General features: G+C 42.6%; 1 protein-coding gene and 1 pseudogene across 1 annotated transcript; one reads left to right on the forward strand and one right to left on the reverse strand.

Annotated features, from left to right (window-relative positions):
* Positions 1 to 1,980: 1,980 nt before the first annotated feature.
* LOC123094715 (cyclin-B1-5) lies at positions 1,981 to 4,700 on the forward strand. Its single transcript, XM_044516654.1, has 9 exons — positions 1,981 to 2,222; positions 2,532 to 2,661; positions 2,760 to 2,832; positions 2,922 to 3,143; positions 3,241 to 3,339; positions 3,431 to 3,679; positions 3,814 to 3,972; positions 4,114 to 4,292; positions 4,389 to 4,700. Exons 1-9 carry the CDS (start codon positions 2,168 to 2,170, stop codon positions 4,531 to 4,533), a joined length of 1,311 nt encoding a protein of 436 aa, XP_044372589.1. The 5' UTR covers positions 1,981 to 2,167; the 3' UTR covers positions 4,534 to 4,700.
* A 634-nt stretch (positions 4,701 to 5,334) lies between these two features.
* Positions 5,335 to 20,689, reverse strand: part of LOC123079663 (UDP-glycosyltransferase 87A2-like) — a 37,918-nt pseudogene continuing 22,563 nt past the window's right edge.

A 20,689-nucleotide genomic window follows, 5' to 3' on the forward strand; every position in this document is an offset into this window, starting at 1 on the left:
CGATGTGAGTGGAAAAATAAAATTGACATGCCAAAAAAATGTCATCCTCTTACTAACTAATAATAGATGCTCATCTCGTGATAACAAAAATGCCAAGCCAACAATATAAAAATGCCAGGCTCTCAGTAATAAAACATCAAACCTGTTAATTAAAAATGTCATCCTCCTAATAATATAAATGCCATGTTATTGATAATAAAAAAGGACATGTTCTTAATCATAAAACTGCCATCCTTTTGACAATAAAAAAATGCCATGTTACTAGTAATAAAAATGAATTTCTCTTAAGACTATCATCCTATTAATTATAAAAATGGCGTCTTACTAATTATAAAAATGCCATGCTTTTAATAAAAAAGTGCCATGGGGCATTGCAAAAAAGACCTAGAAATTACCATCCTAAATATAGAGTCCTCCTCTTCGGTGCCCTCTGCGCCGGTTAGCGCTAGTGGCGCCCGCACACCAGCGGAGCGGGCCTGCGCAGTCAACGTGACGAGGAGAAAAATGCTTATCCTGTGTAAGGCTAAAAACTAGATGGAATTGTGGGAGAAGCATGATTCGGTGCCTGCAAACTTATGCACCCAAGACAAGAACCACTATGCCAACTCATCTCTTTGTCCATTTCAAGGACAAAACTTTATTTGACCCTCGTATTAGAATAACATTAATATGTAGGATAATATCCAGTCTAGTATACGTGTTATTTTATAATAAAAATGAAAACAAAATTCACAATGAAAAACGTGAACTTGAACAAAGTTCATATATTTAAAAGGTTCGTACAAAAAATGAAAAAGTTCATCGGTTTTGAAAAAATTTGGGAAATCAAAAAAGTTCAATAGACATGAAAAAATTTCATTCATTTTGAAAAAAGTTCACAAATTAAAATTGTGACTGCTTTGTAGTTGACCATGTTGACTTAAAAAAACAAATTTGAAAAAAGTTCATCAAATTTGGAAAAGTTCATCAATTTTGAAAAAAGTTCACGAATCTTGAAAAAAAGTTCAGCAAATATGAAAAAAAGTTCATCGAATTAGAAAAAAAAAGTTTATAAAATTTGAAAAAAGTCCATTGAATTTGAAATAGTTCATCGAAATTGATAAAAGTTCAACGATTTTGAATAAAAATTTTATCGAACCCAGGAGGAAGAAAAATAAAAAATAAAAACGAAATACAGAAAACAAAAAACAGAAGACAATAAATGAATGAAGTAAAGATATACAAAGATGAAAGTAGCACGTCTAGAATGGGATGGCGGGGTTGTTATCGCAGCTCACAGTTAACCAGGACGTCCCTGGATTGAATCACAACTCTAGGAAACTGTTTGGGAAAAATAGAGAAGAAAAAGCTAGCTGGACCGGCCCAGCGAAGAGGGGGGTATGCGCTTGTTTGCGAGTTGTACTGTAGCGGGCGCAGCACATGGCAAGTTTGGGAAAAGCCCCTCTCTAGCAATAGGGCTTTTTTTCTTTCAAAAAATGTTTTTTTAGGGGGGGGGGTGGGGGAGATTTTGGGATTTTTTTCAGATGAAAAAGCAAATTTACAACAAATTTAAATTTATACTATAAATCTGTAATACATATAGCATTCTAACCCAAAATGTTCACAACCCTCCTCTGCAGCCGGGTGGCAAGCACCCTCGCATGCGTCAAGATACGTGCAACCACGATGAAAGCGTTGGTAGCCTAAGTTATACCTCTTTTGTCAGGATTTTACCGGGCTTCGGGCTGGCAAGTGAGGCCCGTGCCTGGCTCGGACGTCGGGCTTCGGGCCGGGCTGCCCATGCCCAGGTTTGGGACTAGGGTTGGCCATGTGGCGAAATGTCGCCAGATGGTATTTCCGTTATTACGTTCCGGGGTTCCACACACACAGGAGACGTGACAATCCCAGATTCCGAAGAAACTCGCAGCCGGAAACTTTCCTTTTCCAAGAACCAAAGAACCCCCAACGGCTACTTTGTGCCCCCCGCCGCCTCAACCGCGGCCGCCCGCTTCTATAAAACTTACTTCAGGTCTCTTCCGTCCGCCCCCAACGGCTCACAGCGGTAGGAGGAGAGAGGCATCGGAGAGAGAGGTCCGCTGCCCGCTCTTGCCCTGTTCTTCTGTTCAAGAGCTCGCCGGAAGCACCTCGCCGGAGCCCGGAGAGAACGGAGCTGGAACAGCAAATCCCCATGGGGTCCAGGCAAGACCAGCACGCGGCTGCCGCTCCGCAGCCGGCCAACAGAGGTGAGCCCCGCCCGCCCTCCCTCCCGCCGGATCTCTCTTTCTCGCCGCGCGACGCGGGGAACGACCGCTCTAGCCTCTAGGGGTTCTCGATTTGTCGATTTGGACCTGCCTGCGCCGTTGGGTTTCTTGCGGCTTGTTTTGTTCGAGTTCTTGATCTGTTCCGTCTTACGAGTCTGATTCACCAAGATCGGACTTTTAGTTCTCGACTTCTTGATTTCTAGTCTGATTCGAGCGCGTTTCGTGCCTGACCCGTGCGTCAAAGAAGCAGTTCCTTGATCTTTACTCATGTTTCTCTTTCGTCATGTTCAGGTGCCGCAGTACCGGCAGGGCAGCAGAAGGACGCCGCCGCCGCCGGCGGCCGCCCCGGGGCGGGAGGGAACAGGCGGGTGCTCGGGGACATCGGCAACGTCGTCCACGCCCACGCCCACGTCCTCGACGGGTAAGAAAATCTATCAGCGCAAGGATCGGATCCCGCCCTGTTTTTTCGTTCTTCCGTTCTTTGTCCTGATCTGAATCCTGTCTTGTTCGCTGCAACAGCAAGATCAATCGCCCAATTACCAGGAGCTTCGGTGCCCAGCTCTTGAGGAAGGCCCAGGCCGATCCATCTAAGGTACAGACAGACACGAGCCCCCTTTCCGATGTTCGAAAGCAATTTCTTGATGATGGATTTCTAATCTAAATCGCCGTTGTGGTTTGCAGAACGGCGTAGCTGTTCCTCCAGCAGAGCGGGCCGGCCTGAAGCCGGTGGCCAAGAAAGTCCCTGTCAAGCTCAAGCCCGCCGCCCCTCGCCCTAAGCCGGCCGCCAAGATCGTCACCGGCCCCGGCGAAAACAGGAAGCCATCAGAGGTTGCCGCCGGTTGCTCTGCCCCCAGGAAGAAGGTCGTCCACACCCTCACGACCGTGCTCAACCATCGTTCCAAGGTGAGCGACCTGGGCCATCCAACCAGCACCTCTTTCTGTTCTTACTGCTCACCCCCAAGGTGCCTTAACTCTGCTCGCGTGTACTTGTGAATTGCAGGAGGCCTCAATCGATGATATCGACAAGCTCGACGGCGACAACGAGCTCGCCGTCGTCGACTACATCGACGACATCTACAGATACTACAAGGAGGCACAGGTAACCACAAACCTCCCTCTTCAGCAATTGTCTGCTCAAGTGACACACCGCAAGCAACTGCTCTGACGATGTTCACCAATCTGTGTTGCAGCACGAGTGCCGGCCAATCGATTACATGGGCAGCCAGCCCGAGATCAACCCCAAGATGAGGGCAATCCTGATAGATTGGCTAGTTGAAGTGACCCATAAGTTCGAGCTCATGCCCGAGAGCATGTTCTTAACAATGTACGTCATCGACAGGTTCCTCTCCTTACAGGCGGTGCCTCGGCGGGAGCTGCAGCTCGTCGGCATGGCGGCCATGCTCATCTCCTGCAAGTATGAGGAGATTTGGGCCCCAGAGGTACCCAAGCACTTTATCTCATCCCCTTTGCATCCATAGATCACCTGTTCTGTTCGTTCGAGTAGCTGCCTCAATCGGCTCGTGTCTGTGAAGGAACTCTGAATCTCAAGTGGCGGTTTGCTTTGTGTTTGCAGGTAGACGATTTCATATCCATAGCCGACTACTCGTACTCGAGGCAGCAGATCCTGTCCATGGAGAAGAACATACTCAACAGCATGGCGTGGAACCTCACCGTGCCCACCCCGTACGTCTTCCTGGTGCGATTCGCCAAGGCCGCCGGAAGCGACAAGGAGGTAAAAACGCATAGGACTTTGGTTCAGATATCTGAAGTTGCATGTCAGATAGATGTGCCATGGAACATATGATCTTGTCGCTGAACGTAGCTTGAACATTTGCTGAATTTCGTTTCCTCCTATTGTTGTTATTGAACGCAGCTTGAGCATATGATCTTCTTCTTCGCCGAGATGGCGCTCATGGAGTACGGGCTGGTCACGGTGCGCCCCTCACTGGTGGCGGCGTTTGCCGTGTACGCCGCTCGGTGCACGCTGAAAAGAAGCCCCATCTGGACGGAAACCCTCAAGCACCACACCGGATTCGCTGAACCCCAGCTCCTGTAAGCCATTCATTCACTTGTCCGTCTACCTGATGAAGATGAACTTGGCTGAATGAGCTGAAATTCATGGGAAATCTATCTGTTTGTTGATTTCAGGGAGCCTGCCAAGGTGCTCGTCATGGCGCACGCGGCTGCTCCGGAGTGCAAGCTCAAGGCCATCTACAAGAAGTACTCCTCTGAGCAGTATGGGCGCGTGTCTCTGCGCCCTCCGGCAGTCGCAGCTCCTCAACGTCTGGCCTAGTTTGCTTTAGGATTTGCTGTGCTCGGCTTTCGATCTTGAAAGCTTGGTTTACTTACTGTTACTGTGTGTTCTGCTACTATCTGATCTGATACACCAGGGTGTAAACAACAACTATATTTGTTCAGCCATTTGCTTGGCTTTCGAATCAAGAGAGCTGGGTTTACTTACTGCATGTTCTGCTATTTGATACGAATACAATTCATTCTAGTTTGAATCGAATTCAGAGCCATGTTACTGAACACCTGTTCTCACAGGTGGTCTTTGTTTCAGTTTGTGTTTGTTACAGTTATCCAGTTCTTTTTTTTCGAAGGAAAAACTGTTTCCCCATGTCAACAGCCCATCTGAGCATATCTTGAAAGCTAGAAAAAAACTGTTTGGACTTGTCACCACCTTTGATAGTTCTCACTTGGCACTACTTACTTTCTGTACTTGTATAAATTAGAACATAGCTGAAAATTTTCTCTTCGTTTGGACTGAAATTTTCCGTGTGCTTCCTTTGGTGGTATTGGACTGAAATTTTGTCTGGGCAATAAGAAACAACAGGGGAGGTGTTATAATTCAGAGGAAAGGAGAAGCACAAATATACCACACAGTGCAGAAAAGGAAGCTCAGGAAAACAATAAACAAAGAGAAAATTTACATTTAAAGGGACTGATTCTTCTTTTCCCTCAACCTTTCTAGCAGAAAATTGAGTTCATTCCCAGCTAGTCAATCGAATTCAAATGCTAAATGAACAACATACTAATCGAATTCAAATACATTGCTCAAATGAAGATATATTTAGCAATCTCTAACGACATTTCAGTTATTGAGCCGCAAAATGTAATTGATGAAAGACGTGATATCGCTGTCCGATGAACCACCCACTTCGACCGTGGCGCGAGAAGCCTCTTTCATAAGCGACGCTCTCCTCCTCGAGCCCTCACCGTCATCACAATTCATGAGCCTCTTAACACCCTTCAGCAATGTGATCTCTTCCGATGACGCCATCGCCCCGGACCTTCTCCTTGAGGTTGTACCCAACCTTCCACTCATCGACAATGATCCATTGATCGGCTGGTCGAAAGCTATCGGCAGAGTCAGCATCGGCACGCCGGCGTACAGCGCCTCCAGCGTCGAGTTCATTCCGCAGTGGGTGATGAACCCACCAACTGAAGGATGGCACAACACCTTGAGCTAGTCACACCACGGGACGATCGCACAGTCGCTTTCACGGATCAAATCATGCACGCCGGCACAGCCGCACAGGCGTCGCGGAGCACCCACAGGAACCTGACCTTGCTCTGGGCCAGGCCAATGGCAATTCAAAATACAAACAAAACCCTCACTGAGTTGGATGATCTAGAAAACCTAAGACCTCTCACTATTACCCGAATGCAACTTTCGTAAGATCATGAAAAAAACCTCCTGAGATTATTGGACTATCAGAAGCAGTATTGGAAGAAGAGATCCACCATTCGTTGGGTTAAGTTCGGAGACGAGAACACTAAATTCTTCCAAGCAGTTGCAACAAAACATTACAGGAAAAACAATGTTGCTATCCTTCAAACACCAGAGGGACTGATTGTGGAGGATCATACGGGCAAAGAAGCCCTCATATTCCATGCATACACTGAAAGACTTGGCACTTCCAACCCAACACAGATGCGGTTTGATCTTCCTTCCCTAATTCGGCCGACTGAGAACCTGGATCACCTCACACTTCCATTCACCAAGGAAGAGATTGACCTAGTAGTCAAAGACATGCCTGCTGATCGTGCACCAGGCCCAGATGGTTTCAATGGGTTGTTTCTCAAGGCTTGTTGGCAAATCATCAAAGAGGACTTCTATACACTTTGCTCCCAATTCCATGTCGGCGATCTTAATCTACAAAGCATAAATGATGGCTTAATCACTCTAATTCCCAAGAATGGACCCCCCACCACAGTCAATGATTAACGTCCGGTTACTCTGCTCAACTGCTGCCTCAAGCTCATCACAAAGCTCCTTGCCAACCGATTACAAAAAGTTATCTTGTGAACTATACATTGCAACCAATATGGTTTCATCAGAGGGCATTCTATCCAAGACTACCTGGCTTGGACATTCCAATATATTCATCAGTGCCAACCTTCCAAGAGATAGATAGTTCTCCTAAAGTTGGACTTTGCAAAAGCCTTTGACATAATCAAACATGAAGCAATGATCAACATCATGAAACATATGGGGTTCAATGAAAAATGGTTGTCATGGATAAGTGAAAGTGCGTTACGTCGACTAGAGGGGGGGGGGTGAATAGGCGATTTTTATGAATTCTTCACTGAGGAATTTTAGGGTGAGGAAAATCCTAAGCGAAGAACTACTTGCAGCGGAATAAGTACTCATGTATAAGCATAGCAGAGCAACAGCATAGTCTTCATGATGAAATGAAAGACAAAACACAGAGTATAGAAAGTGTAAACACATGATAACAGGATGAAGACAAACTGGCTGAAGAAATAGGATTGAGGAAATAGAGAAAGTCTTCAGTCAAAGTCTTCAAACAGTAATGATCAGGTTCATCAACACATAATTGAGGAAATGAAAGGGTTGAGGAAATAGAACCAGTAGGCTTGGTGAAGACAATGATTTGGTCGACCAATTCCAATTGCTGTGACAATTGTATGTCTGGTTGGAGCGGCTGAGTATTTAAACTCGAGGACACACAGTCCCGGACACACAGTCCTCACCGTATTCTCCTTGAGCTAAGATCACGCAAATCTCGCCCAACAGTAGTGGTAAGTCTTCACAGGTGACTTCCAAACCTTCACAGACTTGGTCACTCGGCAATCCACAATTCCTCTTGGATGCTCAGACCATGACGTCTAATCGTCTGGAGGATACACAGTCCTCAAAGGTAACAAGCGTCGGTTCCACACAGGAACAATCTCTTCAGTGATACTCAATCACTTTGGGGTTTGTAGGTTTGGGTTTGGGATTTGGGTATTTCCTCACTTGATGATTTTCACTCAAAGTCCTCGGAGGATGGGATGCTCTCAAATGACAAGTGTCAGTTTCTCTCGGAGCAGCTAACCAGCTAGTGGATGTAGGGGCGGCTATTTATAGCCTAGGAAGCAGCCCGACATGATAAGACATAAATGCCCTTGGCTGATATGACCATTAGGTGGTAGATAGTTTTGGGACAGCTGGTGTGCGGCTTAGCAACGGTCGGATATTTTGAGGTTCGAAATCCTCAGGGCTATCATGTTCCTCACTCTGTAGGCAATCTGCACTGGCGAATTCCTAACTCCTCAGTCAGAACAAATTCCTTAGAGACCAGAAGATCTTCGTCTCTGTCACTGAAGAAATTGACTGAACTGATATGAGATTTACAATGGTTTCACTCGAAGGATTGGGTAGGTGTAGGATTTTGAGATGAGCATCACATGGAAATCAGTTTCCTTAGTATTACCTCGACCCCCTTTAACAGTACGGTGTTTCCTATGACTCAAGAAAGAGAAAATGAAACTACGAAAACAAAAGTCTTCATGCTCCATATTCCTCGCATGAATATCCAAGTCTTCAAGGTCACACCAATTTCTTCACTTTCAAAGTCTTCAGGAGAACCAAAGTCTTCAGCCGAAGACATCATTTTTAGGGGTCGACTTTCACTATAAATATCAAACTCCTCATCGACTTATAGAGCCAGTATACACTCACAAACATATTAGTCCCTTAACCTATAAGTCTTCAATACACCAAAATCACTAAGGGGCACTAGATGCACTTACAATCTCCCCCTTTTTGGTGATTGATGACAATATTGGTTAAGTTTTCAACGGGGATAAACATATGAATTGAAAGTACTCAATATTGAGGAATTTGATTGCAAGATATAGAAGAACCCCCCCTAAAGATGTGCATAGTGAGGAATTTGCTTTTGAAGCAATGCACACTTGAAGAGTAGAATCATGGAGATCTCCCCCTATATCTTGTAATTCATACACGCATTTAACATATGAAATGAAGAATTTGAAATGCATGATAAAATATGGTGACTGATGTGATTCAGCATGCATGCATAACATTAACGAGGAAATAGCATGCAGAAAAACAGAGCAAAAGTATCAGGTCACCATTGAACTTAAGTTTACAACTCAATCAACAAAAGCTTTAGAAGAGCAAGAGTTGTAACTTAACAAAAAAACGCCCATATAGATAGACCTGCTTGAAGACTAACTCAAATTTCTCCCCCTTTGTCATCAAATGACCAAAAGGGTCGAAAAGTGAGGACTAATGATGTCTACTACACAACCTTCTTCTTGTAGACGTTGTTGGGCCTCCAAGTGCAGAGGTTTGTAGGACAGTAGCAAATTTCCCTCAAGTGGATGACCTAAGGTTTATCAATCTGTGGGAGGCGTAGGATGAAGATGGTCTCTCTCAAACAACCATGCAACCAAATAACAAAGAGTCTCTTGTGTCCCCAACACACCCAATACAATGGCAAATTGTATAGGTGCACTAGTTCGGCGAAGAGATGGTGATACAAGTGCAATATGGATGGTAGATAAAGGTATTTGTAATCTGAAATTATAAAAACAGCAAGGTAACTAATGATAAAAGTGAGCGTAAACGGTATTGCAATGGTAGGAAACAAGGCCTAAGGTTCATACTTTCACTAGTGCAAGTTCTCTCAAGAATAATAACATAGATAGATCATATAACAATCCCTCAACATGCAACAAAGTGTCACTCCAAAGCCACTAATAGCGGAGAACAAACGAAGAGATTATGGTAGGGTACGAAACCACCTCAAAGTTATCCTTTTGATCTATCTATTCAAGAGTCCGTAGTAAAATAACATGAAGCTATTCTTTCCGTTCAATCTATCATAGAGTTCATACTAGAATAACACCTTAAGACACAAATCAACCAAAGCCCTAATGTCACATAGATACTCCATTGTCACCTCAAGTATCCGTGGGCATGATTATACGATATGCATCACACAATCTCAGATTCATCTATTCAACCAACACAAAGTACTTCAAAGAGTGCCCCAAAGTTTCTACCGGAGAGTCAAGACGAAAACGTGTGCCAACCCCTATGCATAGGTTCCATGGGCGGAACCCGCAAGTTGATCACCAAAACATACATCAAGTGGATCACATGAATATCCCATTGTCATCACAGATAAACACGGCAAGACATACATCAAGTGTTCTCAAATCCTTAAAGACTCAATCCAATAAGATAACTTCAAGAGGAAAACTCAATTCATCACAAGAGAGTAGAGGGGGAGAAACATCATAAGATCCAACTATAATAGCAAAGCTCGCGATACATCAAGATCGTGCCATAGAGAGAACACGAGAGAGAGAGAGAGAGAGAGAGAGAGAGAGAGAGAGATGAAACACATAGCTACTGGCACATACCCTCAGCCCCGAGGGTGAACTACTCCCTCCTCGTCATGGAAAGCGCCGGGATAATGAAGATGGCCACCGGTGATGGGATCCCCCTCTGGCAGGGTGCCGGAACGGGCTCCCGAGAGGTTTTTGGTGGCTACAGAGGCTTGCGGCGGCGGAACTCCCGATCTATCTTCTTATTTGATGGTTTTAGGGTATATGGGAATATATAGCCGAAAGAAGTCGGTCGGGGGAGCCACGAGGGGCCCACGAGATAGGGGGCACGCCCAGGGGGGTGGGCACGCCCTCCTGTCTCCTGGCTTCCTCGAAGCTTCCCTGGCTTGTACTCCAAGTCTCCCGGATCATGTTCATTCCAAAAATCACGCTCCTGAAGGTTTCATTCCGTTTGGACTCCGTTTGATATTCCTTTTCTTTGAAACACTAAAATAGGCAATAAAACAGCAATATGGGCTGGGCCTCCGGTTAATAGGTTAGTCCCAAAAGTAATATAGAAGTGTATAATAAAGCCCGTAATCATTCAAAACAGATAGTATAATAGCATGAATGCTTCATAAATTGTAGATACGTTGGAGACGTATCAGCATCCCCAAGCTTAATTCCTGCTCGTCCTCGAGTAGGTAAATGATAAAAGAAAGAATTTATGAAGTGTGAATGCTAGAAGGTGCACAAGTTTGATCAATGATAATTTCAATCACCTTTTCTAGCATGATTATATGTCATAAAAGTAGTTCATCTCATAAAACTTCTCAAGATCAAGTAGCAAGCTATTCACATGTTAAAGCATAGACCATAAACTTTCTAGCAAACTAGCAAACTTCATTCTCAGTCATCAAACAATTGCAATTCATCTTATTTTCAGGAAGGGTCTATGTCAGAGCATTGATTTAGCAGACTCCACATACTCAACTATCATATAGTCTTCTACAATTGCTAACACTCACGCAATACTTATGGTTATGAAGTTTTAATCGAACACTGAGAAAGATAGGGGCTTATAATGTTGCCTCCCAACGTATTCACCTTTGGGTGATGTTAACAATAATAGTTCATGCTAACTTACATCCAATTGGATATATATATATATATATCAGGATCTTCCCAACACGAGGTGCTTGCCAAAGGATAAAATGAAAAAAGGAAAGGTGGAGATCACCTTGACTCTTGCATAAAAGTAAAAGATAGGCCCTTCGCAGAGGGAAGCATGGATTTGCAGAGGTGCCAGAGCTCGATTTTGAAATAGAGATAAATAATTTTGAGAGGTATGATCTCATTGTCAACATAACAACCAAGAGTTCCCAATATCTTCCATACTACATACATTATAGGCGGTTCCCAAACAGAATGGTAAAGTTTTTACTCCCCCTCCACCAACAATCATCAATCCATGGCTTGCCCGAAACAACGGGTGCCTCCAACTAACATCAATCCCGGGGGAGTTTTGTTTTAATTATTTTTGATTTGATTTTGATCTTTTGATCATGGGACTGGGCATCCCGGTTACCAGCCATTTTTCTCGTGAATGATGAGCGGAGTCCACTCATCTTGAGAATAACCCACCTAGCATGGAAGATACTGACAGCCCCTAGTCGCTACATGAGCGATTCGGGCATACAAAACAGATTATTATTTGAAGGTTTAGAGTTTGGCACATGCAAATTTACTTGGAACGGCAGGTAAATACCGCATATAGGTAGGTATGGTGGACTCTCATGGCAAAACTGGTTTAAGGATATTTGGAAGCACAAGTAGTATCTCTACTTGGTGCAAGGAATTTTGGCTAGCATGAGGGGGAAAGGCAAGCTCAACATGTTTGAATGATCCATGACAATATACTTTAACTGAGATGTGAGAAAACATAACCCATTACGTTGTCTTCCTTGTCCAACATCAACTCTTTAGCATGTCATACTTAATGAGTGCTCACAATTATAAAAGATGTCTAAGATAGTATATTTATATGTGAAATCTCTCTTCCTTCAATATTCTTTCATGAATTGTTCAAATGACCAATACAATGCTTGCTAACCTTCAATAAATTTACAACCTCTACTTCTTAGATGTGAAGTCATTACTCCCCATGGGATAAGCAAATGAGAGATATATAATTTCAGATTTATGACATTCAACTCATTCAACCATTTACTCATAGGATATAAGTGAAGCACACGAGTAAATGACAAACTACTCCAAAAAGATATAAGTGAAGATCAATGAGTAGCTAAATAATTATGTAACTATGTGAAGACTCTCTCTCATTTAAGAATTTCAGATCTTGGTATTTTATTCAAACAGCAAGCAAAGCAAAATAAAATGACATTGCAAGGATAGCACAACTCATGTGAAGAAGCAAAAACTTAGGTTCAACCGATATTAACCGATAGTTGTTGAAGAAGAAAGGTGGGATGCCTACCGTGGCATCCCCAGGCTTAGATGCTTGAGACTTATTGAAATATTATCTTGGGGGTGCCTTGGGCATCCCCAAGCTTGAACTTTTGTGTCTCCTTAATTCCTTTTATATCCTCGGTTTCCTTAATCTCGAAAGCTTCATCCACACCAAACTCAACAAGAACTCATGAGATAAGTTAGTATAAACCAATGCAAAAACCTTATCATTTTCTACTGTAACAAATCGCTAAAATTATTATTAAACATTGCATAATAAATGCCTCTGCATATTTAATATTCCTATCATCAAATGATCATTAAACAAGCAAACATATGCAAACAATGCAAACATAACAGCAATCTGCCAAAACAGTATAGTTTGTAAAGAATGCAAGATTCATCATACTTCCCTAACTCCAAAAATTATGAGAAAATTACTAAGCTGTAGAAGATTTATCATATCTCATTATGAAAAAAGTTTCAACATTATATCATTCTCTGAACTTTCTAGGGAATTTTTGCAACAGCGGTAAACTTTCTGTTTTCAAACAGCAACATGTATACTAGCAAAATAAGCATGGTAAAGGCTATCCTTAACATTTTTATTGAAAATAGAGATGAAAAACATTACTATAAATAACAGAAATCAAATACTAATAAAATAAAATGACGCTCCAAGCAAAACACATATCATGTGGCGAATAAAAATATAGCTCCAAGTAAAGTTACCGATGAACGAAGACGAAAGAGGAGATGCCATCCGGGGCATCCCCAAGCTTAGGCTCTTGGTTGTCCTTGAATATTACCTTGGGTTTCCTTGGGAATCCCCAATCTTAGGCTCTTTCCACTCCTTATTCCATAGTCCATCGAATCTTTACCCAAAACTTGAAAACTTCAACCACACAAAACTTGACAGACTTGTAAGCTCCGTTAGTATAAGAGAATAAAACCACCACTTAGGTACTGTAATGAACTCATTATAAATTCATATTGGTATAATATCTACTGTATTCCAACTTATCTATGGTTCATACCCTCCGATACTACTCATAGATTCATCAAAATAAGCAAACAACACATAGAAAACAGAATCTGTCAAAAACAGAACAGTCTGTAGTAATCTGTATCAAACGTATACTTCTGGAACTAAACAAATTCTGAAATAAATTTTCGGACCTGAGGAATTTGTCTATTAATCATCTGCAAAAAGAATCAACCTAAAAGCACTCTCCGGTAAAAAAAATGGCAGCTAATCTCGTGAGCTCTAAAGTTTCTGTTTTTTACAGCAAGATCACAAAGACTTCACCCAAGTCTTCCCAAAGGTTCTACTTGGAACAAACACTAATTAAAACATAAAACCAAATCTAACCAGAGGCTATATGAAATATTTATCACTAAACAGGAAAAAAAATCAAGGAACAAAAATAAATTGGGTTGCCTCCCAACAAGCGCTATCGTTTAACGCCCCTAGCTAGGCATGATAATTTCAATGATGCTCACATAAAAGATAAGAATTGAAACATAAAGAGAGCATCATGAAGAATATGACTAGCACATTTAAGTCTAACCCACTTCCTATGCATAGGGATTTTGTGAGCAAACAACTTATGGGAACAATAATCAACTAGCATAGGAAGGCAAAACAAGCATAACTTTAAATTTTTAAGCGCAAAGAGAGGAAACTTGATATTATTGCAATTCCTACAAGCATATGTTCCTCCCTCATAATAATTTTCAGTAGCATCATGAATGAATTCAACAATATAACCAGTACCTAAAGCATTCTTTTCATGATCTACAAGCATAGAAAATTTACTACTCTCCACATAAGCAAAATTCTTCTCATTCGGAATAGTGGGAGTATCATAAGAGACTTGAATACTATAAATTGTTCCCACATTAAAAGAGTAATGTTCAGAAAAAGGGTAATCATAATCATGACAATTTTTATAAATATAATCATCACTACTTTTTATAGCATAAGTTACATCACAATAATCATCATAAGTAGCAACTTTGTTCTCATCATAATCGATTGAAACCTCTTCCAAGATAGTGGAATCATCACTAAATAAAGTTGACACTCTTCCAAATCCACTTTCATATTCATCACAATAAGATTCAACATCATCCAAAATAGTGGGATCATTACTTCCTAAAGTTGACACTCTTCCAAACCCACTTTCACCAATATAATCATCATAGGTAAGAGGCATGCTATCATCATAACAATTTTGCATATCAAAACTTGGGATGCTAAAAATATCATATTCATTAAACATAGCATGCCCCAAGCTTGGGACAAACATTAATTTAAGCAAATATATTATCAAATATGTCATCCTCATCAAACATAGCTTCCCCAAGCTTGGGCCCTTTCATATCATAAGCATAATCACTCTCATCATTAATAGTATGGATAGCACCAATAGTATAGCAATTACCACCATCACAATGAGTAGTAGGAGCAACATATTTTGGGAGGGATACCTTTTTACCTTTGTTACTCCTTCTTTTCTTTTTCTTCTTCACATTATGTGTGGGTTCAACCTTATTTATTGATGGGATTGGTTGAATAGAAAGCTCCTCCTCGTTACCTGATTCATCATAAGAAATAATAGGAGGAGATTGGGAAGTCTCTTCCCTTTCATTAGTATTCTCATCATCTTCTATTTGCTTTCTTTTCTTTATGTAATTGGAAATATAAGGATTTTAAATGCAATTCACCGCACAATACAAATAAATCTTCTCTAGATCAAAATCAAGAAATCTATCAAGATTAAATTTTGGAATACCCTCAGTTATACGTTTCATTTCTTCATACCCCAAAAGAAGACTAAGCTCTTTATGATGCTCAGAGGTAATCAAATTATCACAATTTTTGGATACGATTTGGTCATGAAACAATTTGCATTAGAGATTTAAATGACCACGTTCATTGCAAAGTTCACAAGGAGCGCGAAAAATATTGAATTTTTCAGCACAAACATCAAGACTTTCTTGCAACAATTTAGTTTCTAAATACTTATGCCTCTTGCAATATCTATTTTCCCTATTTGGTGTGTACTTGCAAACCCAATCTACTCCACAAAAATCGACATGCTTATAAGAGACATTTTCATCATAACTAGTGCAATCATCATTAGTACTATGGATATTCAAAGAGTTCATACTAACAACATTGCAATCATGCTCATCATTCAAGGATTTAGTATCAAGCATTTGAATGCATTCTTCTTCTAGCAATTGAGCACAATTTTCCTTTCCATCATACTCACAAAAGATATTAAAAAGATGAAGCATATGAGATAAACTCAAATCCATTTTTTAATTTTCTTTTATAAACTAAACTAGTGATAAAACAAGAAACAAAAAGATTTGATTGCAAGATCTAAAGATATACCTTCAAGCACTCACCTCCCCGGAAACGGCGCCAGAAAAGAGCTTAGTTGATGGGGCGTGAGTGCCGCTTACCTAGCCTCCCCAGGAACGGCGCCAGAAAAGAGCTTGATGTCTACTACACAACCTTCTTCTTGTAGACGTTGTTGGGCCTCCAAGTGAAGAGGTTTGTTGGACAGTGGCAAATTTCCCTCAAGTGGATGGCCTAAGGTTTATCAATCCGTGGGAGGCGTAGGACGAAGATGGTCTCTCTCAAACAACCCTACAACCAAATAACAAAGAGTCTCTTGTGTCCCCAACACACCCAATACAATGGCAAATTGTATAGGTGCACTAGTTCGGCGAAGAGATGGTGATATAAGTGCAATATGCATAGTAGATAAAGGTATTTGTAATCTGAAATTATAAAAACAGCAAGGTAGCAAGCGATAAAAGTGAGCGTAAACAGTATTGCAATGGTAGGAAACAAGGCCTAAGGTTCATACTTTCACTAGTGCAAGTTCTCTCAACAATAATAACATAGATAGATCATATAACAATCCCTCAACATGCAACAAAGAGTCACTCCAAAGCCACTAATAGCGGAGAACAAACAAAGAGATTATGGTAGGGTATGAAACCACCTCAAAGTTATCCTTTTTGATCTATCTATTCAAGAGTCTGTAGTAAAATAACATGAAGCTATTCTTTCCGTTAAATCTATCATAGAGTTCATACTAGAATAACACCTTAAGACACAAATCAACCAAAACTCTAATGTATCCATGGACATGATTATACGATATGCATCACACAATCTCAGATTCATCTATTCAACCAACACAAAGTACTTCAAAGAGTGCCCCAAAGTTTCTACCGGAGAGTCAAGACGAAAACGTGTGCCAACCCCTATGCATAGATTCCCAAGGTCACGGAACCCGCAAGTTGATCACCAAAACATACATCAAGTGGATCACGTGAATATCCCATTGTCACCACAGATAAACACGGCAAGGCATACATCAAGTGTTCTCAAATCCTTAAAGACTCAATCTGATAAGATAACTTCAAGAGGAAAACTCAATTCATCACAAGAGAGTAGAGGGGGAGAAACATCATAAGATCCAACTATAATAGCAAAGCTCGCGATACATCAAGATCGTGCCATAGAGAGAACACGAGAGAGAGAGAGAGAGATCAAACACATAGCTACTGGTACATACCCTCAGCCCCGAGGGTGAACTACTCCCTCCTCGTCATGGAGAGCGTCGTGATGATGAAGATGGCCACCGGTGATGGGATCCCCCTCCGGCAGGGTGCTGGAATGGGCTCCCGAGAGGTTTTTGGTGGCTACAGAGGCTTGCGGCGGCGGAACTCCCGATCTATCTTCTTATTCGATGGTTTTAGGGTATATGGGAATATATAGGCGAAAGAAGTCGGTCGGGGGAGCCACGAGGGGCCCACGAGACAGGGGGCGCGCCCAGGGGGTGGGCGCGCCCTCCTATCTCCTGGCCTCCTCGAAGCTTCCCTGGCTTGTACTTCAAGTATCCCGGATCATGTTCGTTCCAAAAATCACGCTCCCAAAGGTTTCATTCCGTTTGGACTCCGTTTGATATTCCTTTTCTTCGAAACACTGAAATAGGCAAAAAAACAGCAATATGGGTTGGGCCTCCGGTTAATAGGTTAGTCCCAAAAGTAATATAAAAGTGTATAATAAAGCCCGTAATCATTCAAAACAGATAGTATAATAGCATGAATGCTTCATAAATTGTAGATACGTTGGAGACGTATCAACTAACGCCCCTGAAGAATTTCTTCACGAAGTTGATGGAGGAGCATCAGCATTGTTGGGGTCGGTTGTTGGAGTAGGGCATGCCGCAGTGTTGTCCAAATCTTCATTTTCATCAGTCTCGCATGATGAAGAATATGAGCTGGGCACCAGAGGAGGAACTTCAACTTTCTTGAATTTCTTCGGTGGAGGTTTGGACCAGTCGAAGTCCTGCTTGAAGCCCATCTGCTGAGATCCTCATCACCGTAAAGATGAGCCAGGACAGCCCAGGTGCGATTGAATACTTCATTGTGGTAATAATTTTTTTTCTTCACTGAATTGTTTGTTGCAGTCATGTTGTGAAGAATAGCGCCAAACTGACGCTTTACCCATTTGTGATTGTGATCCACCTTTTGATGAAGACTGAGGAGAAGCTCATGATCAGTCATCACCCTTGGAGCTGTAGCCTGAGGACTTTGCTTTGAAGCATTGGCAGCAGAGTCATGAGTAGCAGAGTCATCATTGGTGGAGTATGAAGCAGCTTTGAGAAACTGTCCATCCAATGGACGAATGCCCTCATCAATAACAGCAGTGGCCTTGCCTTTTCATCACCTGAGGAAAATGTCCGTTTGAGGACTTCAATTGGGGGCAAGTAGCTGCCATGGTTGAGTGTATCAGCTTTGTAGTTGAGTAAAGACCTTGATCTGATGAATCTCATAATCCAGGGAGCATAAGGCTTCAACTCAAATGGGGACATCGCAACGTTTGCCAAAGTCCTCATGAAGAAATCATGATAGTTCACGGGAATATGGTGCATGATGTTTAAAAGCATATTCTTCATGATGCTAACGACTTCTTTATCATTCGAGTCGTGGCCTTTGATAGGACTCAATGTCTTTGTCAGAATGTGATAGACTGTCCTTGGCACATATTGCAATTCCTTCACAAGGAATTTTGTCCTTGAGGCTTTTCCAGGCTTCAATGGCTTCATCAACACTTGCATGAAATGATCTGACAGCTCAGTTTCAGAGTAGAGGAGACGTGCACCTTCTGAGGGAGGACTGACAGGCATGGAACAAAGCAATTCAGTGGCCGGTGCCTTATAGTGTGTGTTCTCTGTCATCTAGTCTAACACCCAGGAGTTCACATCTTCAGCATTGCCGGTGATGTGCAGCATCGCATAGAATTGAAGAATGAGTTCTTCATTCCAATCGCATATGTCAGTGCAGAAATTGAGTAGACCAGCATCATGAATGGCAGCGAGGACTGGCGTGAAGCAAGGCAGTGATTCCATGTCCAAGTGAGGAATATGCTCATGGTCGAAGACTTTGTCTTTGTCGAAGAGCACCGAGGCATAGAAATTTGCTTGACTAGCTGTCCAGAAGTGCTTCCTCCTCAACCGAGCAGAATCATATGGATTGTAAGCAGTGAAGAATACATGCTCATTGAAGAAGGCATCAGCCTTGAACTTCAGAATTTTGGAGAATGGATTATTCGGCTGTGGCTGAGGGGTGTCAGTGATTTAAATAATGACTTCTGGAATGTCAATCTCTGGAGCCGCAGGCTGAGGAATTTCAGCATCTGCTTCAGTGGCAGCCTGGGCCTCCATTTCTTCAGCAACATTTTCATCAGCACTAGTGGCTGTAATCTCTTCATGAGTGGAAGGGGCATTATGGATTTCATCATAACCAATCTGAACTTCAGTTGGAGCTGGGAACTGAGGAATTGGCTGGATCGGTGTGAACAGAGGAGAGTTGGGGTGTTGACTATCCCAAAAATCATCGCTCATCTCTCGAGTGGTGCAGCCAATGTCCACATCCTCATCCACTTCCATTTCTTCAACGCCAGCCTCTTCAGCAGTGAACTGAGGTGTTGGTGATGATACCTGGGGAGTTGAGCTAAAATCCTCAACTTCAATTTCTTCATCCATCTGCTCTGTGGAAGCAGCAGAGGGATCTTCATCAGCAGATTCTTCAGGAATCTGATATTCTTCACCATAAGGAACAAGTTCCTTTGATGGCATGCTTGCAAGGGGAACAACATCAATGGGATTGTCCAGAGAACTTGTCAAAATCTTCGCCTTCTTGGGGGCTGAAGATTCTAAGGTAGCTGATGCTTTCCTCTTCTTTAGAGCAGCTCACTTCGCAACTTTGGTTTTCTCCACTTCTAGAGGAAAAGGAAGAACTGAGCTTAGTAGAGGTGCAGGCGGAGCAGAGGGGGTAGGATCAATTTCTTCAGGCTCAACTGATGCAGTTGGCCTGTCTTGAGCAATTTCTTCAGGCGTAGCGATAGAGTCTTCAGCTGGCCTGGCAGATTCTTCAGGCGCGACACTAGTGGTTGCCCTGGTAGTTTCTTCAGAGGCTGAAATTTCTTCAGCAGCCCTGGTGCTTGCAGTTTCATCAGCAGCCTGATTTTCATCAGCGGTGCTGGCAATTCCTTCTGTGGCTTGAGCAGATGCTTCAGTCGGAGTGACTTCAATGTGCACAGGAGCAGCAACACTTGAAGTGAATTTCTTCGCCAGCTTGACGAATCTGACCTTGGCACCCTGCCAGTCTGCCTTGTAGGCGTCAAATTCATCACTGAGCTTTTTGATGTCGGCTTGCAGTGCAATGAGCTGTTCAGGCGAAAGACTGAGGACATTGTCCTTTAGGTAGCGCCGCTTCTTATACTGTGCTTTCTTCACTATCCTGGCTTGGTCATACTTCCATTTCTCTTTTGCAATGAACGTCGTCAACACGTGACTTTGTCCAAGAGTGAGGCCCAGATCTGGCATAGGAGCATTTGGATCTTTGTGCCAGAGGTCGATAAAATCGAGGATCTTCTTCGGATCCAGTAGAAGGGGCACAACACTCCCTTTGGCTCTAGCGGCCCGTTGCTGTGTGTCCTTGATGATATCAGCTAGCTCATCATCATTAGCCTCATCATCAGATGGAATTTGGAAGACCACCTGCTTCTTGTGAGGACTTGGTCTAGTGCCCCGTCCAATAGTGACCTTTTTCTTCAGCAGAGATGGGCCAGCAGAAGAACTTGCAGAAGCTCCGGAGGCAATTGATATGCCCGTTGTCCGTTGGCAAGTGGCAAGATGCACATGTGCCTAGGACTTTTCCAGAGGAGCTGAGGACTTTGAAGTCCGAGGAAGTTGAGCAGCTTGAGGAACTGGGGCAGCTTGAGGAATTGGCCTTGGTGGCACTGAGGAAATTGGCCGTGAGGGCATTGAAGAAGAACTTGGTTGTGAGGGAAT

Source organism: Triticum aestivum, chromosome 1B (assembly GCF_018294505.1).
Source record: "Triticum aestivum cultivar Chinese Spring chromosome 1B, IWGSC CS RefSeq v2.1, whole genome shotgun sequence".
NCBI classification, from domain to species: domain Eukaryota; kingdom Viridiplantae; phylum Streptophyta; class Magnoliopsida; order Poales; family Poaceae; genus Triticum; species Triticum aestivum.